This window comes from Poeciliopsis prolifica, unplaced genomic scaffold (assembly GCF_027474105.1).
Source record: "Poeciliopsis prolifica strain line A6 unplaced genomic scaffold, Auburn_PproV2 SCAFFOLD032, whole genome shotgun sequence".
Classification (NCBI taxonomy): domain Eukaryota; kingdom Metazoa; phylum Chordata; class Actinopteri; order Cyprinodontiformes; family Poeciliidae; genus Poeciliopsis; species Poeciliopsis prolifica.
This window is the reverse complement of record NW_026562407.1, coordinates 2,545,785-2,570,084: the sequence shown is the minus strand read 5'-3', so window position 1 is coordinate 2,570,084 and position 24,300 is coordinate 2,545,785. Positions and strand designations below refer to the sequence as shown.

Sequence of the window (24,300 nt, the reverse complement as noted above, 5' to 3'; positions counted from 1 at the left end):
CAGAAAGTGGATCAGAGGCCATCAGTGAGGAGACAAAAATCTGAAAAATGGCCTCGTCAGCGATCTGATCCAGAGGATCACCGAGAAATCGGGACAGAGTTGTTACCCCACAGAAAACCTTAAAGCCGTTGTTGATCGTCCCTGTGAAAAACTCTGGATTGAAACAGAACCCAGAATCCTCAGAATGAGCCCAGAATGCATCGAACGGCGAGGCGAGGCCATTTTCAGAGACCTGCTGAAGGAGAACAGGCAGGCCGACAACATCCTGCTCCTCCTCGAGTCCGAGACGCCAATATTTGGGAAAAATATCATCTCATCTATCAGGAACCATCTTCAGACTATTCAGTGGAATCCGCTGATTTTGATTAAAAAGGCTTTTAAGTAAGCAACAAAAAGCCTTCAGAGAAAAAGCCAGCAGGGGTTTTAAATGTGGATCGGAGTGAATTACAGCCTCTTTGACCAGCCAAAAATTTAGGAAAAATTAGAATAGTTAGCTCTTTTTAACTTAGTAGTTAGTTCATGTTAAACTTAGTTAGTAGTTAGGGTTTTTTATAGTTAGTAGTTAGGTCTTTTTATAATTGTTAGTGTTAAACTTAGTAGTTAGGTCTTTTTATAATTGTTAATGTTAAACTTAGTAGTTAGTTCATGTTAAACTTAGTAGTTAGGTCTTTTTATAATTGTTAATGTTCAGTAGTTAGGTCTTTTTATAATTGTTAATGTTAAACTTAGTAGGTCTTTTTATAATTGTTAGTGTTAAACTTAGTAGTTAGGTCTTTTTATAATTGTTAATGTTAAACTTAGTTAGTAGGTCTTTTTATAATTGTTAATGTTAAACTTAGTTAGTAGTTAGGTCTTTTAATAATTGTTAATGTTAAACTTAGTTAGTAGTTAGGTCTTTTTATAATTGTTAATGTTAAACTTAGTTAGTAGTTAGGTCTTTTAATAATTGTTAATGTTAAACTTAGTTAGTAGTTAGGTCTTTTAATAATTGTTCATGTTTAGAGGTTTGGTCATTATAATTATCTCACAATGGGACAATAATAACCTCATTATAACATTATATTTTTATCTCATTACGCTGTCATTATAATGAGATTAAAATATAATGTTATAGTACCTATAACATTATAATGAGATTATAATGAGATACTGTCTCATTATAATGTCATTATAATTATATTATAATGAGATCCTAACTCATTATAATCTCATTATACTGATATTATAATATTATTATCATTATAATGATATACTACCTCATTTATTATAATATTATCATAATGATATTATAATGAGATTCTAACTCATTATAATATCAGTATAATCTCATTATAATCTCATCATACTGATATTATAATATTATTATCATTATAATGATATGCTACCTCATTTATTATAATATTATCATTATGATATTATAATGAGATACTAGCTCATTATAATATCAGTATAATGAGATAGTATCTATCTCTATCTCATTATAATTTCATTATACTGATATTATAATATTATTATCATTATAATGATATACTACCTCATTTATTATAATATTATCATTATGATATTATAATGAGATACTATCTCATTATAATGATACTTTCTCAGTCCTGGTATCATTACCCGGACTGATAACATTATAACATGTTATAGCGTTATAATGATATAACGTATAATGAGATACTGTCTGATTATACTCATATTATAATATCATTATTATCATTATAATATCATTGTAATGAGATACTATCTCATAGTATATAATGCCATTGTATCGTTCAGTGCTGAAAGTGATCCGATATGAATCAGTAATACTACATCATTAATCATGAGAACACCGGTATTGATTCCGGTGTTTTTAAAAGGTTTCTGTCAGTCTGCTTTTCTCCATCGATATGCTTCCCGACCGATCTGCACAGTCGGAGATAAAAACCCCAACAAATCAACAAAAACCGACGCTCGCGTTGGAACAGGAGAATCAGGACATAAAACGGATCGATAAACCAGATGTGAATCAGAATCAGAAAATCCGGCGTCAGACAGTGAAAAATCAAGAGCTTATAGTGAAGATCTGATGAAACTGATGATGATTAAGTGGCGCAGCAGCAGCATGATGAAGATCACTGGTGGTCAATACAAACGATAAAAAACAAAACTAGAGACAGGAAAGAAACTCAAGAGCACATAATAAACCAAGAGAGGACAATACTAATCCAAGAAAACTGAATGAAAACGAATGAAGAACAAAATGTAAGAATAAACTAATTAACTAAAGTAAAGATAGAGGAATATAGTGGTATGGGAAGACCTTTCGAGCGATAATTAGGACTGTATGGCAAGAACAGACTCTGATAAAAGGTAAGATAATATTGTTGAATTTGTTGAGAACATATCTATTTCTCAGAATAACTATATTTTACAGACAACAACAGTAATAAGGAGCTTATTGATTATTTATGTTTATAATTACAAGAGATTTGGCATATTTATTTCTTCAATATTATTTTTTATGTCAGTGTTTATGTCTTGAGGCTGTTCAGTGACTCCAGGACACTTTCAATCTGACTCAAATTTTATGGATGATACTCTGATGTCCCATTCTCCTGAAGGCAGCACAGAGCTGCACCATCAGAAACTGACATTAACTGACTGAAGAGAAGAAGAGTTGTGATTCATATTGCTGCAGTTAATCACACTGCAACAATATATCAGTCTTTATGCAAATAGTTCAAAGTTTGAACTGGCCTTTATCTGGTCATTTTGTGCAACATTTAACATCAGAAAATGGCTCAGAACGAGAATGTTTATTTCCACTCCGGCTGCTGACAGGCCCTCCGATTTTAACTTGCATTCATTGCATTTTTCGCTTGTAAAAATGACAGTTTGTTCTCTGGGAGATTATTTTTGCTGCTAAATTCAGAGACAACCATAAAAATCAAAACATCAACAATAGTGATGGTGATATCAGGAATAAAATAACATTCCCTGCAAAGTGGCCTTCAGTCTTTGATGGAGCCTGGATAATGGATACGGCGGCGCTGGCCCAAAAAAGGTTGAGAAACTCTAGCAGTAATCATCAGAACTGTCGTCTCTTCCTGCTGTTTGTCTCGCTCCCTTTTTCCCTTCCATATTAGTAAATCAATAAACATACACTTTATGCCATTTATTGATCCGTCCAGCCCCTCCCTTTGTGTCCACTTTACTCTCTATTTTCTCACTGCATGAATATAAAATCTTGTTTCTCCGCCTGTCTCTTTCACTCCCTCTGCCTGTCAGCCCCTTTCTCTTTATATCTCTCTCTGTGGGATATCCTATTTATATGGCTGGCACCTCCATGCCTCCACTGAAATGTGTGTGTGTGTGTTTGATGTTAGTCTGAGTGGTTAACATAATACGAGTCCTCAGAGAGACGTGATGATGATGATGCTCAGGCACTCAAACACACACAGATACATAATTTTAGGCCTTTTTTTTTTTGGTCAGCCTTTCTGTGAACAATTTGAGCTTTTTTTAAAAAATTTTTTTATTTTTTGCATCCTCCAAGCTGCGATGAGGTTATTATCCGTCGCATTCTCCCACTGTCCACACGGACACGCACCTTTGTTCCCCGACCGGCTTCCCAGAATGATAAAACCCGGCATTATCTTTTGTTGTTCATTATCGCAGATGGAGCCATCATTTCACATCCATCCTCCTCCCTCTGCATATGATTTTATTTATTCAAACCTCTTGCTCTCTCTCCCTCTCTCTTTTCCATGCCCGTCTCCTCCTCTTTGCATATTTATTCAGGCACATCTCCCTCTCTGTTTTTCTCCCCTCTCCCCACTTTCGGTGCCCATGTGTCCAGCTTTTGTTGGCTGCCTTGTTTCCATAACAACTTGCGACCTTTCACTCGGTGCATAACCATTTTTAATCAGAAGTAGAGAGGGAGGGAGAGAGAGGGGGTGGATTTGAAAAGGGTAACATTACTCAGGTGATGCTGAAACTGCTGAGAAAAACAAACGAGAGAGAGCGACTGAAACGAGGAACGGAAAGCGGCCTTGGCTCAGTCTGGAACCAGAAGAGTTTGGTTTTGAGTTTTCTAGCTTTGCAACTCGTTACGTTTACTCAGCTGCATTTACGTTTTTGAAAGAATGTACTTTTAGGAGTATTTTTTTACTGTGCTCTACTTTTGACTTTTGCTTGAATAATTTAATTATGAAGTGTCTCTACTCTTACTTGAGGAACATTTTATTCAGAGGATTTTCTGCCCACTGAATGAAAAACAAAACAAAAACAAAATACAAATACAGCAAAACAAAACTATTTCAACCAAAAATTCACCAGAGACAGACACACACCGGCAGTTTTTGTTAAAGTTTCACAAGTTTTATATTGAAAGAAACTCATTTGGAAATATTTTTTTCTTATTTTGTTTATTTTTTTGTTATTTATATAAATTATTAGAATTTTTGTCTCTAAAACCTTCAAATTTCCACCTCAGTTTATATTCTGATTATTTAATTTTAAATATTAAATGATAATTTGATCAGTACTCGGTATCTAGACATTTTACCAAATACCTTTCAGTCTTGCTTGAGTAAAATGAAAAATGTTTTAACCAGAAATTCCCCAGACACAGACTTTTGTTAAAGTGTCATAAGTTTTTTAACGAAAGGAAAATGATTTGGAAACATTTTATTTACCCTGATTTCGTTACTTATATGAATTATGATAAAATCTGTTCTTAAAATACAAAACATTTTGGTCCATCTAATTATGTACTTTTTAGATTTTACTTTAATTTGATGAGTTACTCGGTATTTGAGTAGACTTTTTACCAAACAGTTTTTACTTTTACGTGAGTAAAATATGTTGCTATTCTTAGTTTGAATACAGGTTTTGGGTGCTATTCCCACCTCTGACTGCAGGTTTTTAGAAAAATTGTCTAGTGTAAGTTTTCTTCTTATAGATGATCTATTTCTCATTGTAATGATGCATTTTATTTGTTTTAGACATAACCTTGTAATCCAGTCTTTTTACTTCTTGCATCTGTGATTCCCACTGCAGAATGATGGATTTCAGTTTGCATCGTTTGGCCTTTGTAACTCTTCTCAGATTGATGAGTGGCCACAATTGTTTCACTGAGGTCATGGCTGATGTCCTTCAGCCTTGGCAAGGTTTTCACATGCACCTGTTGGCCGCCAACCTGCAAACCGAAACGACTCCTGCTTTTATAGAGGAGTTCGCACCTGCACCTGGCTGCTGCCTTCCTCTGGGAATCCTGTGAAAGCACCAAACTATTAAGTTTTTTTGTTTGTTTGTTTGTTTTTCCAAAAATTTTAATCCTTCACATTAATAACAAGCTAATACTTAAATTTGACCTATTATGTTTTTTTGAACGGGTTAGTGTAGTAATACAGGCTATAGAAACATATTTATGCATTTTTTGCTCCAAGATCATTCATTTGAGTTTCTATCAGAATGAGTCATTTTAGAGCTTCTGTCACTTTAAATCCAAATAAGCTGCTGCTGGCCACGCCCCCTAACTGTAAAGCAGGAAGTGTGTTCTGACCCTTCATAATAAAAGCACGTGACCTTTCCTGCTGTAAAACAAGCCAAACTCAACCTGGGTTACCTAGCAACCCAGCCTGAGTTCCAGCACGTGTGCGCTTAACTGGGGTTGCTAGGTAACGGACTGGGCTAGCTTATTTGTGACGCTACATCCCGGAGATGTTTGAAAAGACTCATTTTCCCAGACACCCAAACACATTCATTTATGTACCAGCAATAAAAATTACATAGAAATATTTTTTTCATGTGTAAAGGAATTTAGTTTGTATTTTTCAACGTGACTTCGTAAATATATATGAATACATTTTCATGATGCTAGCTAGGTGCTAGCTTAAGTAGCCGCTTAACTCGGCCGTGTTTTGTTTTTAATCTGCTCAGAGCTGCAAAAAGCACAACTTTCCAAAGGTTCGCTTCAGGCAGCAGCAACAAGCCGCGAAGCGGGACAGTGGCTCTTTGTTTCAGGGCTGGAGCTCCGAAGAGATTCCTGCAGCGAGATAAAGCTGTTAATGGATGACTTTCTGAGGTGAGTATCTATATGGCACAGGGGCAGTGTACATGGGAAAAAATGCACAAAAAACCCCTTAAATTTTGAGATTAATTTTCTAGAAAAAACAGAGACATTTCTGAGCTTCAAAAGTTTAACATTTCCACTGAAAAGCTCAGAAATTTTGAGTTTAGCCTCAGAAATTTTCTAGAATTTGTTATTTTCTTGCTAATATTCCAAAAGTCTGAATATTAACAAGAAGAAATAAAAATTTTGAGATTCATCAACTTTTCAAGGGCTATTCAAGCTTTTTCGCTAGTTTTTGAATTTTCGAGCTCAGAAATAAACTGGTATAAAATTTTCTGAGCTAGAAAAGTTGAAAATTTTCAAGAAAGGAAAAACTTTTAAATTGATCTCAGAATTTCACTGGAGGTTGCAGAAGTGCAAAAGTTTACAATGTACTAGCTACTTCTAAACCAGGACATTTTCAGGTTGAAAATTTAGAAAAATAGAGAATTCTTGACTTTTGAAACTCAGAAATTTCATTTATATTGAGAAAATTTCAGATTTTTCTCAGAACAGCTTCTTCCCCACAGCTGTCTCGCTCCTGAACGCCTCCTGACACAAACTACAAGGACTGTACCCCGTCCCCGGACTGTTTCCCTCACATACACAATCTGTATATAATCTTTATATAATCTGTAAATCTAAATTGCCATTATTTATCCTGTATTATAAGACAACTAATATATATACACAATCCATTTTTCATATTCCTGTATATTCTGTACAATCCTGGTAATTTGTATAATATGTACATAGCTCTGATATTTATCTTTATATTGTACAAAACATTTATAGCACGTCATTATTCTCTGTTTATATCTTGTACAACTGTTTATAAATATTTATATCCTGTATAGCACTTCTGGATAGATGCAAACTACATTTCGTTGCTTGTACATGTGACAGTGCAACGACAATAAAGTTGATATTCTATATTTTTGACTTTTCAAATGTGGAGATTTTCATGTTTAATTTTCTGGAAACTTTCTGAGATCAATCTCAAAATTTCAGATTTTTTTTTTCTAGCAAATTTTCTACTTTTCAAACTCATAAATTTCTATGTTTTCACAAAATGTCTGAGATTTTTAGATTAATCTTACACATAAAAAAAAAATTGGAAATCTGAGAATGGTTTATCTTTGAAACTTTTTTTTATTTTTTGTATTTATTTTTTCCAAACAACGTCTCTAACAGTGTTGCACATTAAAGCGCTGAGTCTTCTCATGAAGTCTCTTGCCTTGATGAGTGAGGCAGCAGCTGCTGTTATTGATGGGCAGAGGGAGCTGATAAGTTAAGGAGTTGTTTGTAGTTTCCGTGTGATGTGTATGAGCTCATAGTGGGGGTCATGCCAACATGGGAGGGATCGGACCGTCAAGTGGACAGCTCTGTAGCCCGCCTGCCCGCCCACTGCGCTCCACTCCACTCCACTCCACACCGGGAGCAGCGCGTCAGGGCTGAAGCCAGCCAGGCGAACATACATGGACTGACGAGGGAGGAACAACAAAAACAAAACCTCTACGCAACTAGAATAAACCCATAAGAGCTGCTGGGCGAGTGAGAATAAAACGGTGACGCAGCGCTCTCTCACGGGTCCCGGTCCAGGTCAGTGTCGGTTCTGGAGACAGTCAGAGGCGGACGGTGGAGTGGAAAAAACGTCGCGGAGCGGACACAGCTGGAGCTCCTCTCCGTGAGTTATTTCTTCTGAATGTGAAACTTCAGCTTCTGAACCGCCGCTCGCTCGCTCCTCGTTCCTTCGTGTTTATTTTCTTAATGCGACATTAGTCCGCACAGCTGCCAATTAGTCACAGGACGCAGGCGCGAGCGCAGAAACAAACTGACCGCTCGGTGCGCGAGAACGGCCAAAGCTGATTCCTGTCGCGTGACAGAGCCGGCAGATGTTGCCACGCGCCCCGAGGCTTCAAACAGCTTCAAACGATAGATAGATAGATAGATAGATAGATAGATAGATAGATAGATAGATAGATAGATAGATAGATAGATAGATAGATAGATAGATAGATAGATAGATAGATAGATAGATAGATAGATAGATAGATAGATAGATAGATAGATAGATAGATAGATAGATAGATAGATAGATAGATAGATAGATAATTTTTGTTGTTTTTAATTTAAAAACAACCAAATAACATTTACCACTTTTATATTCTGTATTAAAGTTTAAATATTTTGAGCCAATGACAGTAAAAAGTGTTTGTGTTAAAATATTTAATATAACCTATGTTTATTTGCAACGTGAATGTTTTGAATTTAATTTTGAAATCATGAAAATGTTACATTTTACTGTTTGTAAGCAGAAATAATTTTTAAACATAAGCTGTTATGTTTGAAAATAACAGTTTTATAACAAAAGCTGAAATTATTTTTAATTTTTTTATTTAATGTGTAAATATGAAGATTTTTTTTACTTTGAGTTATAAAAAATAATGTATATTTAGTCAGAGCTTATGTATAGCCTATTGCATACATGAATCATATACAATTAGTAACTTAATATATACATATATAATTCTATAATTTTCACAGTGAATGCTAATACCCACACTCCAGTTTTTTATTTATTTATTTTCAAATTAAAAACATGCATTTCTCTCAATACGGTGCCTATATTTACTATCTGAATTTTTTTAGAAATTATTTTTATATGAACAATGTTTAGTTTTAGTTGTAATGAAAGTTTATTTTTACTATTTAAAACAAGTGAACTTTTACCAGAAATTCTGTTTTGTTTTACATTAAAATTTACAATAATATTCATTGAAATAAACATATCTCCATTTGTAGTTTAGTGCAACAATCAAAATGTACTTTTTTGTCTATAAAATCTCCTAGATATTCCCTAAGTTTGTTTTATTCTAGCCAGTTTTTGCACTGCAAAACTGACGGCTCCAGTCGATTTGATAATTACTTTAAAATTTGCAGACAGGAAGACTTCCCAACATGCATTAGGTCTATTAACATCCCCGGTTTAGGCACATTAATCACTGTGCTGCCAGGTTTTTCCGCTCCAGCTCTGCCATATTCTTAAACCTAATCTGGTGGTTAATAGCGCTCATATTTGTAGCTCAGGGCTCATATTTTGTGCAGCTTTCTGCTGGCTTTGAAAGGCTAATCTGTCCCTGATATAAGCGCATTGGTCGGCCTGCCATCTGGGCTGTATTATAGCGGAGAGGAGAGGGCATTTGAATAATTGATATTTAGCTATTTATAGGAGGATTATTCTGTTCATGTTGCACCAGGGCGATCTATCTATCTATCTATCTATCTATCTATCTATCTATCTATCTATCTATCTATCTATCTATCTATCTATCTATCTATCTATCTATCTATCTATCTATCTCTCTATCTATCTATCTATCTATCTATCTATCTATCTATCTATCTATCTATCTATCTATCTATCTATCTATCTATCTATCTATCTATCTATCTATCTATCTGTCTATCTGTCTGAAGTGGATTACGGGTGTTGCTGTTCACACTACTCTCACTCCATTTCACTCTACAAGGACAGTTGACCATTGTTAGCCCTCTCTCAAGCCTCTTTCCCATTTTTTTGATGGTGAAAGTGTGTGTGACGATAAACACTCTGATCAAACAGAGCTTAACAACCTGCTCAAACAGATAACACACTGAGGGGGAGGAAAAGAGAGGATGGCAGAGGAAGGAAAAGGGGGGGAAAAGTGGGAGGGAGGTTAGGTTAGTAAAAAACAGAGATGAGGCTCTTTGTGTTTGAAATGCTCTGTCGTGCAAAGGCAGGTGAGAATAAAATGATGTTTATTATTTGGGACATATGAAAAAAAACAAACACAGATGATGTTGTTATTTCCAGGTTTTGTTAGGTTGTGGAGTACGGGTTCAAGCACAACAGGAAGTATAGAACGAAACCCAGAGGATGAAGCGAGGCAGAGATCATGAGCCAGATGTTACCCAGTGTCCTACCAGCACATAGCCTGACCCCACAGGCTGTGAACCTCGTTCTCTCTGCCCTACATCTGATTTTGGTCCCTTCTATTCAGCCTGACAGAAATCTGGTGCTTAACAATAAATATTTTGTGTTGTAGAGATAGAGCAGGCGTCCATGTTTACAGATGCGACAGTTCGCAGCGCAGCCATTCTGGATTTGATTCTTGACTCTGAAACTTTTCTCTCTTCCTTATGACTGTCAATAAAGGCCTCCTGTGCCACAAAACCCAATTAATATATTTCATATTTATTCCAAAGTTTAAAACTGAGATTTGAGTGCAATACGTCAAATATTTAAAAACCTATTTTGCAAAATTCACATTTTGCACATTTTCATACCTCCATGTGGATTTCTGCTGCTCCCAATAACAGCCCACACACTTTAAAAAACCCAGCAAGCTGTTTTCTGGTATCCAGAAAATAGGCCATTTCAAAAAACCTCCACACTGTTAAGTCACAACAAGCACTGTGCTGTCGCCAAGCAACCCCAGTGAAGCCCAGTCTGTCACCTACCAACTAAAGTGGAGTTCCAGCACATTTGGTCAACTGGTTTTACTGCCGTATGCGCTGTGCAATGGCTGCTGGAAAAGACAAGCATTTTGTTGTTCACTTACCAGAAACAACTTCCTGCACTCTTGTTAGTTGTGTAGGAAGCTCTACTAATGCTTTTCAAAGATGTATTGTGTATGATTGCACATCTGTTTGCAGTCATTTTTATGTGTGAGTGGGGGCCAACTCAACATAGGGGGCAAACTGAACGTTTAGTGCACAATTGTAACGACAATGTTTTGTATAACTCAGAGACCTATCATAGTCAAGGAACCTTCAGCAGACAAAAGCTACAAAAACATTACCCCCTTAAGCTGTAAAATATTTACGCTTGAAGCTGGTAAACATGGTTAAAATTAAACTCAGAAGGACTTCAGACCCAACTTACCTGTGTCACAGTGTGAGGACGAAATTAGCGATGATTACAAGCCAATTTACAAGCCAATAAGATGTTTCTGAAAATGTTAAGAATTCACACAGCACAACAAAGCTTTCACTGACACTATGTGACTAATTCTTCCAGACCTGAAAGAAGCACAAATAATATTCATGATTTGCAATTTTTATTATGTTTATGCTCGCAGCGGCCATCTTGGATTATGAGATTGGGGTTTGTGGCAAACAACTTAGTTTCAAGGTTGGATGTTTGATTCTGTTGGAGATTTAATCCGTCCGTTCGTCCGTCTGTCCATCTGTCCATCCATCCATCTTTAAGATTCTGGTCGGTTAAAGTTTTCCTTCCTGTTTAATTTTTGCAGGTCATCATTACAGAGATCCAAGTGGCTGCAGCTTTTGACCGATCAGTGGCCTGTTTTGTTGTCCAGGTTAGTTGAGCGTTTATGTTCTGACCACATTACATTGAAATAATAGATTAATTCATCAAATCTCACATTAAAAAATATTTTGATTAGAGAAATTTTCTTTCACTGAAAGGAAAGGAAATTAATTTGAATGTGACATTGGGAATGTAAAAGACTGCTCTCATTTTGTTTTTGTAGGAGTAATCCTTATACAAAAGTGTCAATGCTTACAATTTTTTATTGAGAAATTCTAGTAGACATTATGAGTACAATAAAAATGTTTCTGTTCTTCATCTTTTTGGAATCTGAATTACTTTGGACAAAACCAAGCAAATAAAGCGCCTTACAAAAATATTTATATTCTATTAATTTTTCCACGTTATCACGTTTTTACCACAAATGTAGTTTTATGCAACCGGCCCTTTAAGAGCATTCATAATTTTGATTTGGATCAAAACAAAAATTAATTGGACACCCCTGATGTCGAGGGTTGAATAGTAATAAATTAAAATTTTCATTTCTTAAAAAAACAAAAACTAACTCCACAGTTAAAGTGTAACCTGTCCCCTTGTTAAAGCATAAGCCCCAAATTTAGACAAATTTAGAAAGTTCCAGAAAGTGGGTGGAGCCAAGAGGCAGAAAGGGGCGTGGCCAAGCAGGAGTACGGTCAGGATGAGAGGCACTGTTGCCAACTTAACCACTTTATATTTAGCAACTTTTCAGACCCTCAAGTGGCTTTTATTGAAAAAAGAATCAATTTATACAGTTTATCTGAAAAAAATAGTTGCAGGTAAACTGCAACTATTTACACTGAAGTTTGCAGTAGTGGATATGAATGCCAGTTTTGTCACTTTTAAATTTTTTGAACAACAAAAACTGTTGAAAATGCAGAGCTAAACTTAGCAACATAAATTTTCTGTCTTTCTTTGCAGTGATGGATTCACCTACAGACCTTTTCGATGACTCCTCCCCCCAGATACGGACATTTACTCCTGGTCTCTCCTCCGCAGACCTCCCTGGAGTCCACACCACTCCTGGCTTCAGGCCCCCAGGTTTCCCCCTCATCCACCATCTCCTCCAGCCGGGCGGAGGCCCACGGAGGATCCTGACTGCAAACCAGAATGAAGTGACTGCCACTCAAATGGAGCAAGAAGAGGGGATGATGGAGGGAGAGGACGAGATGATGGAGGTGAAAAGGAAGTGCAACGACACCGTCCTCATGGCTGAGTGGAGTCAAGACGTCATGAAAGTGAAAAGGATGAAGCTGGAGTGCCGGCAGAAGGATAAGGAGCTGGAGGATGGAGGGAAGAGGAGAGAGGGGAGGAGACGGGAGAGGGAGGAGCTGAAGGAGCAGCTGGAGGAGGCCAGAGAGAGATTGCAGGCCCTGCAGGAGAAAGTCTGGAGGGCGTTTGGGGAAAAGGCAGAGAAGGAGGAGAAGAAAAGGAAGCTTCTAAGGTGTGATGGCGATGGAAATGAAGGGATGGTGGAGGATGAGGAGGACATCACAGGAGAGATGTTTGATGAAGAGGACATCGATGGCGCTGACATGGAGAAGGAATCTTTTTCCCTGCTTTCGGTTTCCCATTTTGACAACTTCCACAAACAGAAAGAAGAGTTGCAAAAAGACAGAGAAAGGCGTATAGAGAGAGGAAGAGGAGGAGACATGGAGGGCATCATGGAGGGATCGAGACTGTGGCTGGAGTGCAGAGGTCTGACGAAGGGAGACTGGGATGGTGGAGCTGAAGATGAGGATGAGGAGGGAGGACAGAAGTTTGCTCAGGCACTGAAGTTGGAGCTGGGCAGTGCTGTGGCGCGAGTCATTGACCGAGTCCTTCGTCTTTACACAGAGATGATGGACCATTCCTCCCCTTCTGCTGCCATCTCCTTCCACTCATCTGATCAGGCGCATGATGGAGGGAAGGAGAGGGACGGCTGGATGGGACTGTTGACGAGAGGAAGAGTGGAGGAATCTATGAAGGAGAAGGAGGACAGAGACAGAGAGCAGCAGCTCAAGAAGTTGGTTCCTCCTGGACCAGATCTGGCAATGCCATTGGCCATTCACAGGTCACCTGACACGCGGAAGACCTTCCCTCTCCTCGGACCGCCGCTCTCCACCAACATCAACTCCTCTCACCCAAACCTCCCCCTCCATCACCCCTCTTTGACCCGACCCACTCCTCTTTCACACCCTCCACTCTTGCCTCCAGCTTCACAGTCCAAAGAGACTTCCTCCTCCATCTCCTTCCACCCCACTTCATCGTCCTCTTCTTCCTCCTCGTCCTCCTTTCCTGCACCACCTCCGCCACCTCCACCTCCGCCTCTTCCTCTTCCATTACTTCACTACTCCATGCAGCAGCTCTTCTCCCGCTCGCTCCACCACCCACAGCTCCCGCATCTCGCTCCATCTCGGAAGGACTACCTGAACTCCGACCCCTTCCTGGAGTTCTCCTCTCACGCCACCTTCCCTCCGCTCCCTTTCCTCGGACACCTGGACCCGTCGCTGACTCGCCTTGGAGTCAGAGAGAGGGAGAGGGGGGTGAGAGGAGACGGGAGCATCAGAGGAGGTGGAGGAATGGACGGAGGAGAGCTCTACCTGACCGCCGGCGGGATATCCTTTTTGTCATTTGACGGAAGGAATAACAGAGAGGATTGTGTTTGTTCATGTTTGTCCTTAACAAGTGTCATGTATACACTCAGGAAGGATTGTCTCCCTGCCATCTGAAGAAAGCCAAGCTCATGTTCTTCTACACACGATACCCCAGCTCCAACACACTCAAGACCTACTTCCCTGATGTCAAGGTAAGTGTGCCTCAATGATCTATCCATCCATAGTCCTTAGCTATTTAAGACAGGGTCAGACAGTATAGTATAAGAAGACTGACCGACCAACCAACCGACCAACCAACCGACCAACCGACCAAGCAACCAACCAACCAACCAACCAATTAACCATTTAACCAATTAACCAAGTTTGTTTGTTTAGCACAAACTTGATTGATTTTCACAACAAGGCAGTTCAGAGTACTTTACTTCATAAAAACTCAAGAATAAAAACACATAAGCACACCATACAGTCAACATTTGTGGAAACCAGTAACAGACATTACATTTGGCGAATGCCGTCATCAAGATCGTCAATATGCATCAAATATTTTGGTCAATGTTTCATTAATTATGTTTCAAAGGAAACTCTAAACAGGTGGATCCCTAGTCAAAATTGAAAGAAACTCAGTGTTTTGGCTATTTTCTTTTTCAGAGCAGAACCAGAAAACCTGAGAGGTCTGTGAGGTTAATACAACAGCAGCAGGTCTTTAATGTATTGTGGTTCTAAGCTGTTCAGTGATTTATAAACTAACAACAGTATTTTAATGTCTATTTTCTGAGCTACAGGGAGCCAGTGTAGGGATTTTAAAACACACTCGAACCAACTCTGCCAGACCAGAGCAGTGCTTACTTTACTTCAGACAAGACTCCAATCCATCTGTCCTCCTGTTGCTCAGCTCTACCATCGGTCCTGTAAAAGACACAACATTGACCTATACCTCTCTGTCCTTGTAAAAACCAGCCCCTGGTTCTATGCTTTGCTTCGTACAGAGGCTCTGGACCCTTGGCTACTCAGAAAATGCTTCGCACTTATTTTACCCAGTTGCTAACTTTTGTTAGCAAGGTCGACAGGTCAATGACTGAGAAATTGCATGTGCTGTGACCAACACTGACATTTTTACCAGCGATAAAATGTCTAAAATATTCCTCTTGCTCGGAGTTGAATTGTAGTGTGTTAGCGTCACTATTAGCACATTTGCTTAAATGTGCCCACCTGAATTTACTGGCCTTATCATTTAAGAGTCTTTCAGTCTCAATCAATGGATGGCCTTCTTTATATATTCTTTTTAAATGCAATTAGATCACAATGTAAATAGATTTTAAGTTCAGAGTCAGAGTCTAAATTTATGTTTGATCCACTGTATAAAACAGAATATTCAGAAATTGCCAGCAAGGTCAATCAACCCAGAGGACAGTGAATGCAGCATTAAAGTTCAATGCTTGAGTCTTAATAGGAGAATTTCTGGATACATCAACTAGTTTACATTCAGATCAGGTTATTCAAATGTGATTTAATTGCTTTTTTTCCACATTAGTGGAAAATCGACAAAGTTTTGCACCTATTTAAATTGGAAATGCGGATCGTGTTTTATCAGTAAGGTTTTGAGACGGTGCTGCAGATGAGACGGTGCTGCAGATTAAATCTCAGAGCAATTCCTGCATGTTTCCGCAATGCTTAACAAAAATCTGGACACAAGCAAAATGGACCTCGTCAACTATATTTAACAGAGGGGTAAAAAATCATACGGTGACTGCAGGAGCACAGCCTCCAACCTTTATTCAATACCTAAAATAAAAAAGAATAATTTCCAACTATTTGTTAATTTTTTTCCCCCACTGAATGAATTTACTGAACCTAGACGTTTAGTTTCTCTAGATTATGACTGCTGCTAAATGTTCTGCTGAGGGATCAAAGCTCTGACCTTAATTAGTTTTAGGCTTCAGGGTCAGCCAGCACAGGTGTCATCAGCTAACCCTGAAGCATCAAGCAGCCGTAGTTTGTCCAAACTCAAACTGTACAGTCTAACAATAGCTGCTCTCTGGTTCATTAATCATTTTCAAATAAATTGAAGCTGGATACAGTTTTGCAGTCTGTAAAACCCATGAAATAAAAACATTGTGATACTATAAATAAAGCTAATAAGCATCTTTCTCCTGCTGTCTAGTTTAACCGCTGTGTGACCTCGCAGATGATTAAATGGTTCAGCAACTTCAGGGAGTTTTTCTACATCCAGATGGAGCGATTTGCACGCCAGGCGGTCCGCGACGCTCTCACCCGGTGAGTTACACTCAGCCCCGAATTTACTCCATTTACACTAGAGCCTGCTAGTATTTATTTTAATCTTTCTTGCAAATTTAATTGTCTATGTTCTCTGCAAAAAGGACAGCAATGGAACCATATATAGATTTAATTAGGGGTGAGCAAAGTGCGGCTCAGTGACTGCAGTTTGATGTAAATTAGGCCCGTCCAGCACAGGCGGACATTTTTAGTAATGAGAGTAAAATTATTGCCGACATAATTTTCTTGAAATGAAAAATTTTAAATACAGCACATAGTATTAATCTCTTTCAACTCAGGGCATTTTTAATAAGTAGATTCATGTTTATCCGTTTTTCTGCAACTAAATCAGCTTTTATATAATTTCTTAAATTTACCTTAATATAGAAAATGTTTTAAAAGAAAATGACCCACAAACTGTTTTTATATTACTGAGAATAAATCTGTTTAATCGAGCCCAAAATAATTTCAAAACTAGATGAAACATTTTTATGTTTTGCATCACTTTCCTAAAAAAACTAAACTAAAATTGGACTACTTCATTTGATTAATTTTAGTTTTCTGTTTTCATATTTTCTTGTGAATACTTTTGACTGAACATTTTAGCCCATGTGAAAAAAGTTTGTACACCCCTGCATTAGAAGATAATCCAGTTTAAATGTGTTTAGAAGTAACTATAAAAACTGATCAATACGGCATTTATAACTCTTTCCACTCTCATACCATTAATCAGTATGAGATTAATGGTATTAATGGTATGTAAACAGAAAAAATTATTTGTGTCACTTGAAACTTTGATCAGTTTGAGCTCATTTGGATTGTTTGTGTTCTAATTTCTTCAAGTCAACAGATGTTTGTAAAACGGACGAATTAAACTGGGGATGTTTTTAACGCAGGGATGGCGCCGCTCGTGTGGGCCGAGAGAACCAGCTGCGTGTGGGTCGAGATACGGAGCTGTACCGCATCCTGAACATGCACTACAACAAGAGCAACGTCTACCAGGTCAGGGCAGGATATTACATCAGTACAGAAGCTTACATACATGCATGTCATGCTGAGATATTTTAACCATCTTTCACCGGGAGGGAATGAGTGTAAAAGAAACAGCCGTTTTAAACAAAAAGTAGGAGCACAAGGTTCAATTTATAGTCACAGACAGATTTATTGTCATCCAACTGTACGTTTAAAAATGTAAAATGTACAAATTGAAAGAAATTAATAATAATAAACAAATGAATAAGTAATAATAAAAGGATCAATATAAATGTATACAAGAAAAGATGAAGCACAGAAATTACATAAATCATTGTGTTTCTGGCATAAATTTGTTAGCCCAATGGATTTACTCTTTAAATTAACTCCATTTAAATTGATTTTTATTGGCTCAGTCCCAGTTTTAAGGGAAGCACATATACTTTAGTCGTTCCAGATTAACTGGTTGGGATGTGTGCTTTGGATCTGTTAGGAAAAGCACATTTTGTCAGAGTTTCTACCAAAACTGGCCTAAGCCAAGCTTTTATTGTCGAATCATATCCAAAATTCACATTTCGCCTGTTTTTGTTCTTCCATTTGGGTCTCAGCTGCTTCTAATGAAACAGACCAAGTCATTAAAAAAAAAGGATCCAGCTATTTTTGACCAACAAGTTCGTGTTTTCAGGTGTCTGGAAAACGAGCCGTTTAAAAATCTCAAGAGGCGCTGTCCCCGTTACCTAGCAACCAGTGTGAAGCCCAGCCCGTTACCTAGCAACCCAAAGCAAGTTCCAGCACTTTGGTTAAGCTGGTTTCACCGCCGTTTGCAGGAAAAGACAAGAAACCAGCTGCTGCAATCTTCTTGGTTATGCAATTAATGTGTTGTTTTACTTAGTTGTAGGAATTATTTTCAACTTTTTGGGTAAGAAAAAAACAACATTTTGTTGCTTTTAATTGACTTGATAAAGGCATAAAAAATGGCCTAGACTTCAGTCCCATTGAAAATCACACAATTTAAATGAAACATCAACATTTCTGTTCAAAAGACTCGGTAAATATTCTGACAGAAGCTTTTTTTCCCTACATTTTTTAAGTGGCATTTACCTAAATATTGCTTGCTTCAATATACACTTGAGCCAGCAGGTATAATTTTTACTGGTTTGAATTGGAAAAAATCCCCAATAAAATGAAATATTTGTTTTTAAATGTATTTGAAAAAGGGGGTTGTATCTTCTACTCAGGAAAAAAACATCTCAAATAAATTGTCTGTAATACATAAACCTCTAACCTCTGACCAAAAATGTGAATATTAAACAGTAGCAGGTATTTTGAAATGCAGGACACAAACTGTTAAAACTGTTTTTATCTTGTCACAAAATGTACGTCTCTTTTTCACCACTAGTCGGCAGTAGTGGTCCACTGAATTTACAACAAAATGTCAGGAAAAAGCTGACATTTAGTGAATCCGGTTGGTATTTAAAACCAATAACTTTTAAAATGTGAAATTAAAAATAGTGCCTGCTTTTTAAAAAATGTGAAATATGTTATTTTTCTTTATAAAACTCATAAAAACCTGAAAAGCTACACTGTTTAACTTGTTGAACATGTTTTTAACTTCAAATTGAGTGCTGAAAATGATTATGTACTAAATTATTGGAATCTGTTGTGTTTTTTGAAGTTGAATGTTACTTATTTTTTTAACCTTTTCAAATCTAAATCTAAATGAATCATTTTTTTATCACCCTGAAAGAGGGTGTACTTATGTTTTTAGAAATACTGTTTACTTTTCAGTTGCTGCTTTTAAATAATGATAATCTCCTGAACGAAGGGTTTGCCTCCTCTATCAGAATGTGTTGCAGACTTTGACTGGTCCCTTTCTGTGTGCAGGTTCCTGAGAGGTTCATCGAGGTGTCAGAAGTGGCGCTGAGAGAGTTTTACTCGGCCATTTGGACTGGGAGAGACAGCGACCCCTGCTGGAAGAAAGGAATATATAAAATCATCTGCAAGCTGGACAGTCCTCTGCCGGACGCCTTCAGGATGCCTGGCTGTCCGGTGGGCTGAGCTCCGTGTTTCTCCTCCACATGAACTCCAATGCATGCTCAATCGCATTCTTATCAAGGTTTAAATAAACTGTCAAACTGTAAATGAGGGGTCTGGTTCCCAGTTTGAGGTTGAAAACCATTATTTAGGACATAAACACAGGACAGACAGTGGACACACTCAGTGCTCAAACGAGAGTCTTGTGACTGCACTTATCTTGGCCATACCGCTGAATTAAAAGCAGGAATTCCTTCTGCAAACATTCCTCTGCAGTCAGGCTGGAAACCGCAGCTTTTCTACATTACACGTTTGATAAAACTCTCCTGCCATTTGGACTGGCAGGAGAGTTGAAACAACCTCGCATTGTTTATCCTGTCACAGATTCATAACGAGTCCTTCTGCATGTGTGAGGCTGCGTTTTACTGACGATTAGCTGGAATTTTAGAGAAACAATCGCAGTTATTCCAGCGAAAATTTAATTTAAAGTACAAGTTCAATACTTCATCCACAAACTTCATTGGGATTTTATGTGACATCGACAGAAAATAGTGCCCAACTGTGAAGTCAAATGAGATGGTTTTCCACATTTGTTTTTACAAAAAAAAGTCAGATATACATTTGTATTCAGCCCACTTGAGTCAAACAAGCAGTTCTCAAAGTTTTTATAAATCATTACCATCGTTTTGGCAAAGAGTTTTTAGCTTGTTATGTCATCAAAATCAAACCGAAATGTGATTTTGCAATTGCACCATTTTACAGAGGATGTAGTTAAATTCTGGAAAAGTGGTTAAACTTTGCATATAAAAGTCAATTATTCTAGCAGAAGAAAATATTTAATTTGCATTTTAGAAAAAGTAAAGTATGACACACAGCTTGTCTTTTTATAATCCGGCGTTTTTACCACATTGAGCCATCTTCATCCAGTGACTTTTACTGAAAAGCCAAATTTGTTGCACCTAAATCAACTTTAATTTAATTTATTAAATGTGGCTAAAAATAGCACAAAGTGCCCAAATCCTGTTTTTTAGCTGAGAATAAATTTGTTCATTTGAGCCCATTTGAGTTGCAAATGTGCAAAACCATTTGTACATCATTTGTTGTATAATTCTACAAATAACAAACAAATTTGCTTTATTTTAATTTTTTTAAAATCTTCCTTACTGATTACATTTAATTTAACATTTTGGGCCAGTTGACAAAAACTTTGGACACCCTTGACTTAAAGGCTCTGCCGTTGCAGACTCTCAGCATCACAAATTGTTTGCATAAATACATGCAAACAATACATAAATACAGTTTCAGTTTCAGCAAAAATGGAGAGCCACCATGTTCAGCCATTTCAGCACATCAAGTGTAAGAGTTCAAACACCCACAGCACTGATAAAAGTTTAATATTTTCTCATTTGACCAGAGTTTGATCTTCCATAAATGAGATGTTTGGTTGACCTGAATTTTAGCAAGAGGTGTCAAAGATACTTTCATTTATAAGCACAAATGAAATAACAGATTTCTTCAACTTCACAATTATGCACGACTTTGTGTCGTCACAAACAATTTCAACAAAATGCAGTGAAATTTCTGGCTTCAAGGTTAGAAAATGTGAAAATACTTTAGCGGGGAATATCCTGGCTGGTTCTTTTAAAAGATTAACTTTGATTTCCTGCAGCTCAAAGATAAACATTTATTAACAAAACATGTCAAATTCCTGTGAATCCATTATTCACTATCCAGTGGGAAAAACATCAGTTAATTTTCCATCAGAATCCGTTTTTCTAATTTCCCTCCATCTGAAGCAGCTTTTAATCCTCAGAGACAGTAGTTCTTTATGATGCTGGACAAAATCTTTGATTATTTATGAGAGTCTAGAAATTTATTAATTATCCTACAAAGTGTCTTTGCTCAGAGTGTAACTATTGTACAGCTTTTGTGCATGATAAATAAAAAATGTACTTAACATGAACATCTGTTTGGACATATTGAAGTTGACATAGCTGTATATCGATGTTTTTGGTGTTTCTCTTACGTACTCCTGAAATATTTTATATTTTTTGAACGTGAAGCTGAACTAAATAAGTTACAATATCTGAACTTTTGTTCTATACTTTAAAACTTATATGTTGTGATTGTTTGTTTGATTTGGAAAACAAAATAGCTTTTGTTGGTGTAGTTATATGTGATGTGAATTCAAGTGCGTGTTTCCCAGATGTGTAATTTTTATTTTTTATCTTTTTCCGTTGCATTGTACAGAATGTGCTGCAGTCTTTGCTGTAGATCTGTGCCTCATTCAGACTTCAATGAATTTTACGTCTTATCAGCTAATTAAAGTAATACCAACCTCCTATCATGAAATGTGTTTATCTATGTGCAACATGAACACCTTGATGTGTAGAAATCATTAAAACACACCCGCAGCATCAAGGATCCTCCACCGTACCCAACATTGGGAATGAAGGATATTTTTCTCACATCTCTTCAGACCCTGCACCAATCCATCTATCAATCTCCTGCTCCATTCTTCCCTTGAGCAAGAACCCGAGATATTTGGAGAAGATTCGCTTCCCTTTTCTGGCTCAAGACAATGGCTTCAGATTTAGAGGTTCTGATCCTCATTCCAGTTGCTTGTATCCATAATCTCGTTCTTTTGGTCATGACCTGAAGCTTGTGGGCAAAGATGAGGATATGAAGGTAGATCAACCAATCAATCAAGTTGACCAATCAGCTTTCACCAATCAGCCTCCTGCTGTGTTATTCTATTAGTGAATGAGACTCCAAGACACTAAAGTCCCTCCATCCAACCAGGAAAAAGGCTCCCTACATTTCCAGCTCCAGACTGTGGTCTGGTCTCAGATTTGGAGGCATTAATCCTCATCCCAGCCAAGATATAGATCATGACCTGAAGAAGCCAATAGGGCGACATCATCTGCAGAAAGCAGAAACCCAATCCTCTGGCCGTCAGAAGGGATCCCCCAACACTTTGGCTGTGCTTAGAAAGTCTGACCTAAAAGGTTGTGAATACAAAGGGGAACTTTGGCGATGTCCAACTCTCATCAGAAATAAGTCCGATTAATTGCTGGCACTGCAAACCAGTCTCTGAGATTGGTTATATAGGATCCTAACAGCCCCTGTCTACACTTCTGGTACCCCATTCACCTGAATTACCCCCAACAACATGGAAAGTTCGTATATAAAGGTTCTGAACAGAATCTGTGACAAAAGGGAACCTTGGCGACATCCAACTCTCACCAGAAACAAGTCCAACTTGCTGCTGGCAAACCACAGTCAGGCATTGGTCATACAGGATCTTAACAGCCTCTATCTACACTTCTGGTACCCCATTCACTTGAATTAACCTCACCAAGACTTCCTCACACCTTTTCAGAGTCCAGAAACACGTAGAGCGGTTGGGTGAACTCCCACAGAGCCGAGAGGACTCTGCTGAATGTACAGAGATGTTCTTCAAAGGTAAGTAATTTCTCTTTTACACATCTCTTCCGGGTGTGACAGTAATTATAATTTACAGTAATTATAAACAGCATTTTATAATTATTGTCCAATAAATCCAAAACATTTTGCTCAACTTGTTAAGTTAAATCAGCTGCCTTGACCCTTGTGATGGAGCAGCTGATTCTCATTCAGAGGGAACGCCACACAAGGGCAAACGTTTTCCAAATTTAAGGATTCATCCTTTGGCTCAAAGACAATACATGTATTCACTTGTTGAAAAGATGCAATGCTGACAATAAGTAGGGATGGAAGAGTGATTTTCACCAAATTGACAGAAAACTTGCCAATGTGCCAAAGGTCAGTTTTTCCACAGAAAACAAAACTGAATAAATCTATTAATACGTAGCTTTTTCACAACAATGTATTAAAAATGGATTGCATTCAAAAGCAAAATAAATTTTTTCTCTTGATTCTTAAAGCATATCTACCACTAATACCAGAACAGCTTATGCTTTCAGTGTGAATCCTTTATAATATCTTACAATATTTATTTATTCGAAAGCTAAGATCTAAATTTAATACATTTGAGAATGTAAGTTTTTTTAGTCAAATATTTTTCTGTCTGTAGGGTGAACAAATATTTCTCATTTAGTTGTTTATTCACCATCAAACCTTTGAGTTTTCCATTACTTTCCTTTAATTTCTCCCGTATTTGGTGGAGATGGATGATTTAAAATGTTTTATTTTCAGTAGAGTCTATATTGTCTTTGAATTGCAGATAAAAAAAAAGGTATTAAAGAACATGTAGAAATAAAAACCAAGTACTGAAGCCTAATAAAACTACAGTTTAGTTGTTTAGTTTAAAGAGCAAGAATTTTAATGACCTGAAATAAGACAAAAGTAACTTACAATTAACTTTTCAGAAAGATATAGGAGTCTTATTTAAGTAAATAATGTCTTAATAGTGGAACTAGTACTTTTTCATCAATATTAAGGAATTATTTTCTTAAAATAAGCTCCTATATCTGAAATAATCTCTTATTTGCACTAGAAACTACACACAAAAAAAACCCTCTCTCTTAGAGTTTGTGTCTTTGCAGTGTAATGAATGAATGAGAAACTTTCTGGTCCACTAGCTGATTTAAAGTTGTGTCATGGAGAAAATGACCCGGTCAGATGACAGAAGTCACAAGGTTTGATTAAGTTTTGCAGGGGAGAAAAGGCTCCACTTTCAGTCATCTGCAGCCACGTCTAACTGCCATGTCACGCCTGTGGATCCTCAAACGGTCAAACTTATGACAAACTCTGATCGCCTGACTCTGCTTTTGTCATACCGAACCTTAAAGCCAGTCCAGCTCCCAGTGACCCCCGTCTCTTCTGGAGGTCAAACCTCCCAGCTGGAGTCAGTGGGTTATGCGGTGAAAATAGATTTGCTCGCTTTGGTCAGGAAGTGCCTAAATGAATTACCTGTGCAGTGTGACCTTATGTGGGGCTGTGCAGACTGAAGGGATGAAACTTGACATCAT

General features: G+C 37.5%; 1 protein-coding gene across 1 annotated transcript; it reads left to right on the top strand.

The window, feature by feature from the left end:
* Positions 1 to 1,861: 1,861 nt before the first annotated feature.
* prox3 (prospero homeobox 3) lies at positions 1,862 to 21,669 on the top strand. The gene is made up of 9 exons (XM_055051175.1): positions 1,862 to 2,355; positions 5,929 to 6,073; positions 7,295 to 7,787; positions 11,398 to 11,463; positions 12,372 to 14,048; positions 14,132 to 14,238; positions 16,209 to 16,321; positions 17,218 to 17,323; positions 19,178 to 21,669. Exons 5-9 carry the CDS (start codon positions 12,374 to 12,376, stop codon positions 19,349 to 19,351), a joined length of 2,175 nt encoding a protein of 724 aa, XP_054907150.1. The 5' UTR covers positions 1,862 to 2,355; positions 5,929 to 6,073; positions 7,295 to 7,787; positions 11,398 to 11,463; positions 12,372 to 12,373; the 3' UTR covers positions 19,352 to 21,669.
* Positions 21,670 to 24,300: the final 2,631 nt, after the last annotated feature.

Excerpts from the sequence above, each read along its gene's own strand:
- prox3 (XM_055051175.1), top strand. The coding sequence starts at position 12,374 with ATGGATTCACCTACAGACCTTTTCGATGACTCCTCCCCCCAGATACGG. Across the intron at positions 14,239-16,208 it reads CCTACTTCCCTGATGTCAAG|TTTAACCGCTGTGTGACCTC; the intron begins GTAAGTGTGCCT and ends CCTGCTGTCTAG. Across the intron at positions 16,322-17,217 it reads GTCCGCGACGCTCTCACCCG|GGATGGCGCCGCTCGTGTGG; the intron begins GTGAGTTACACT and ends TTTTTAACGCAG.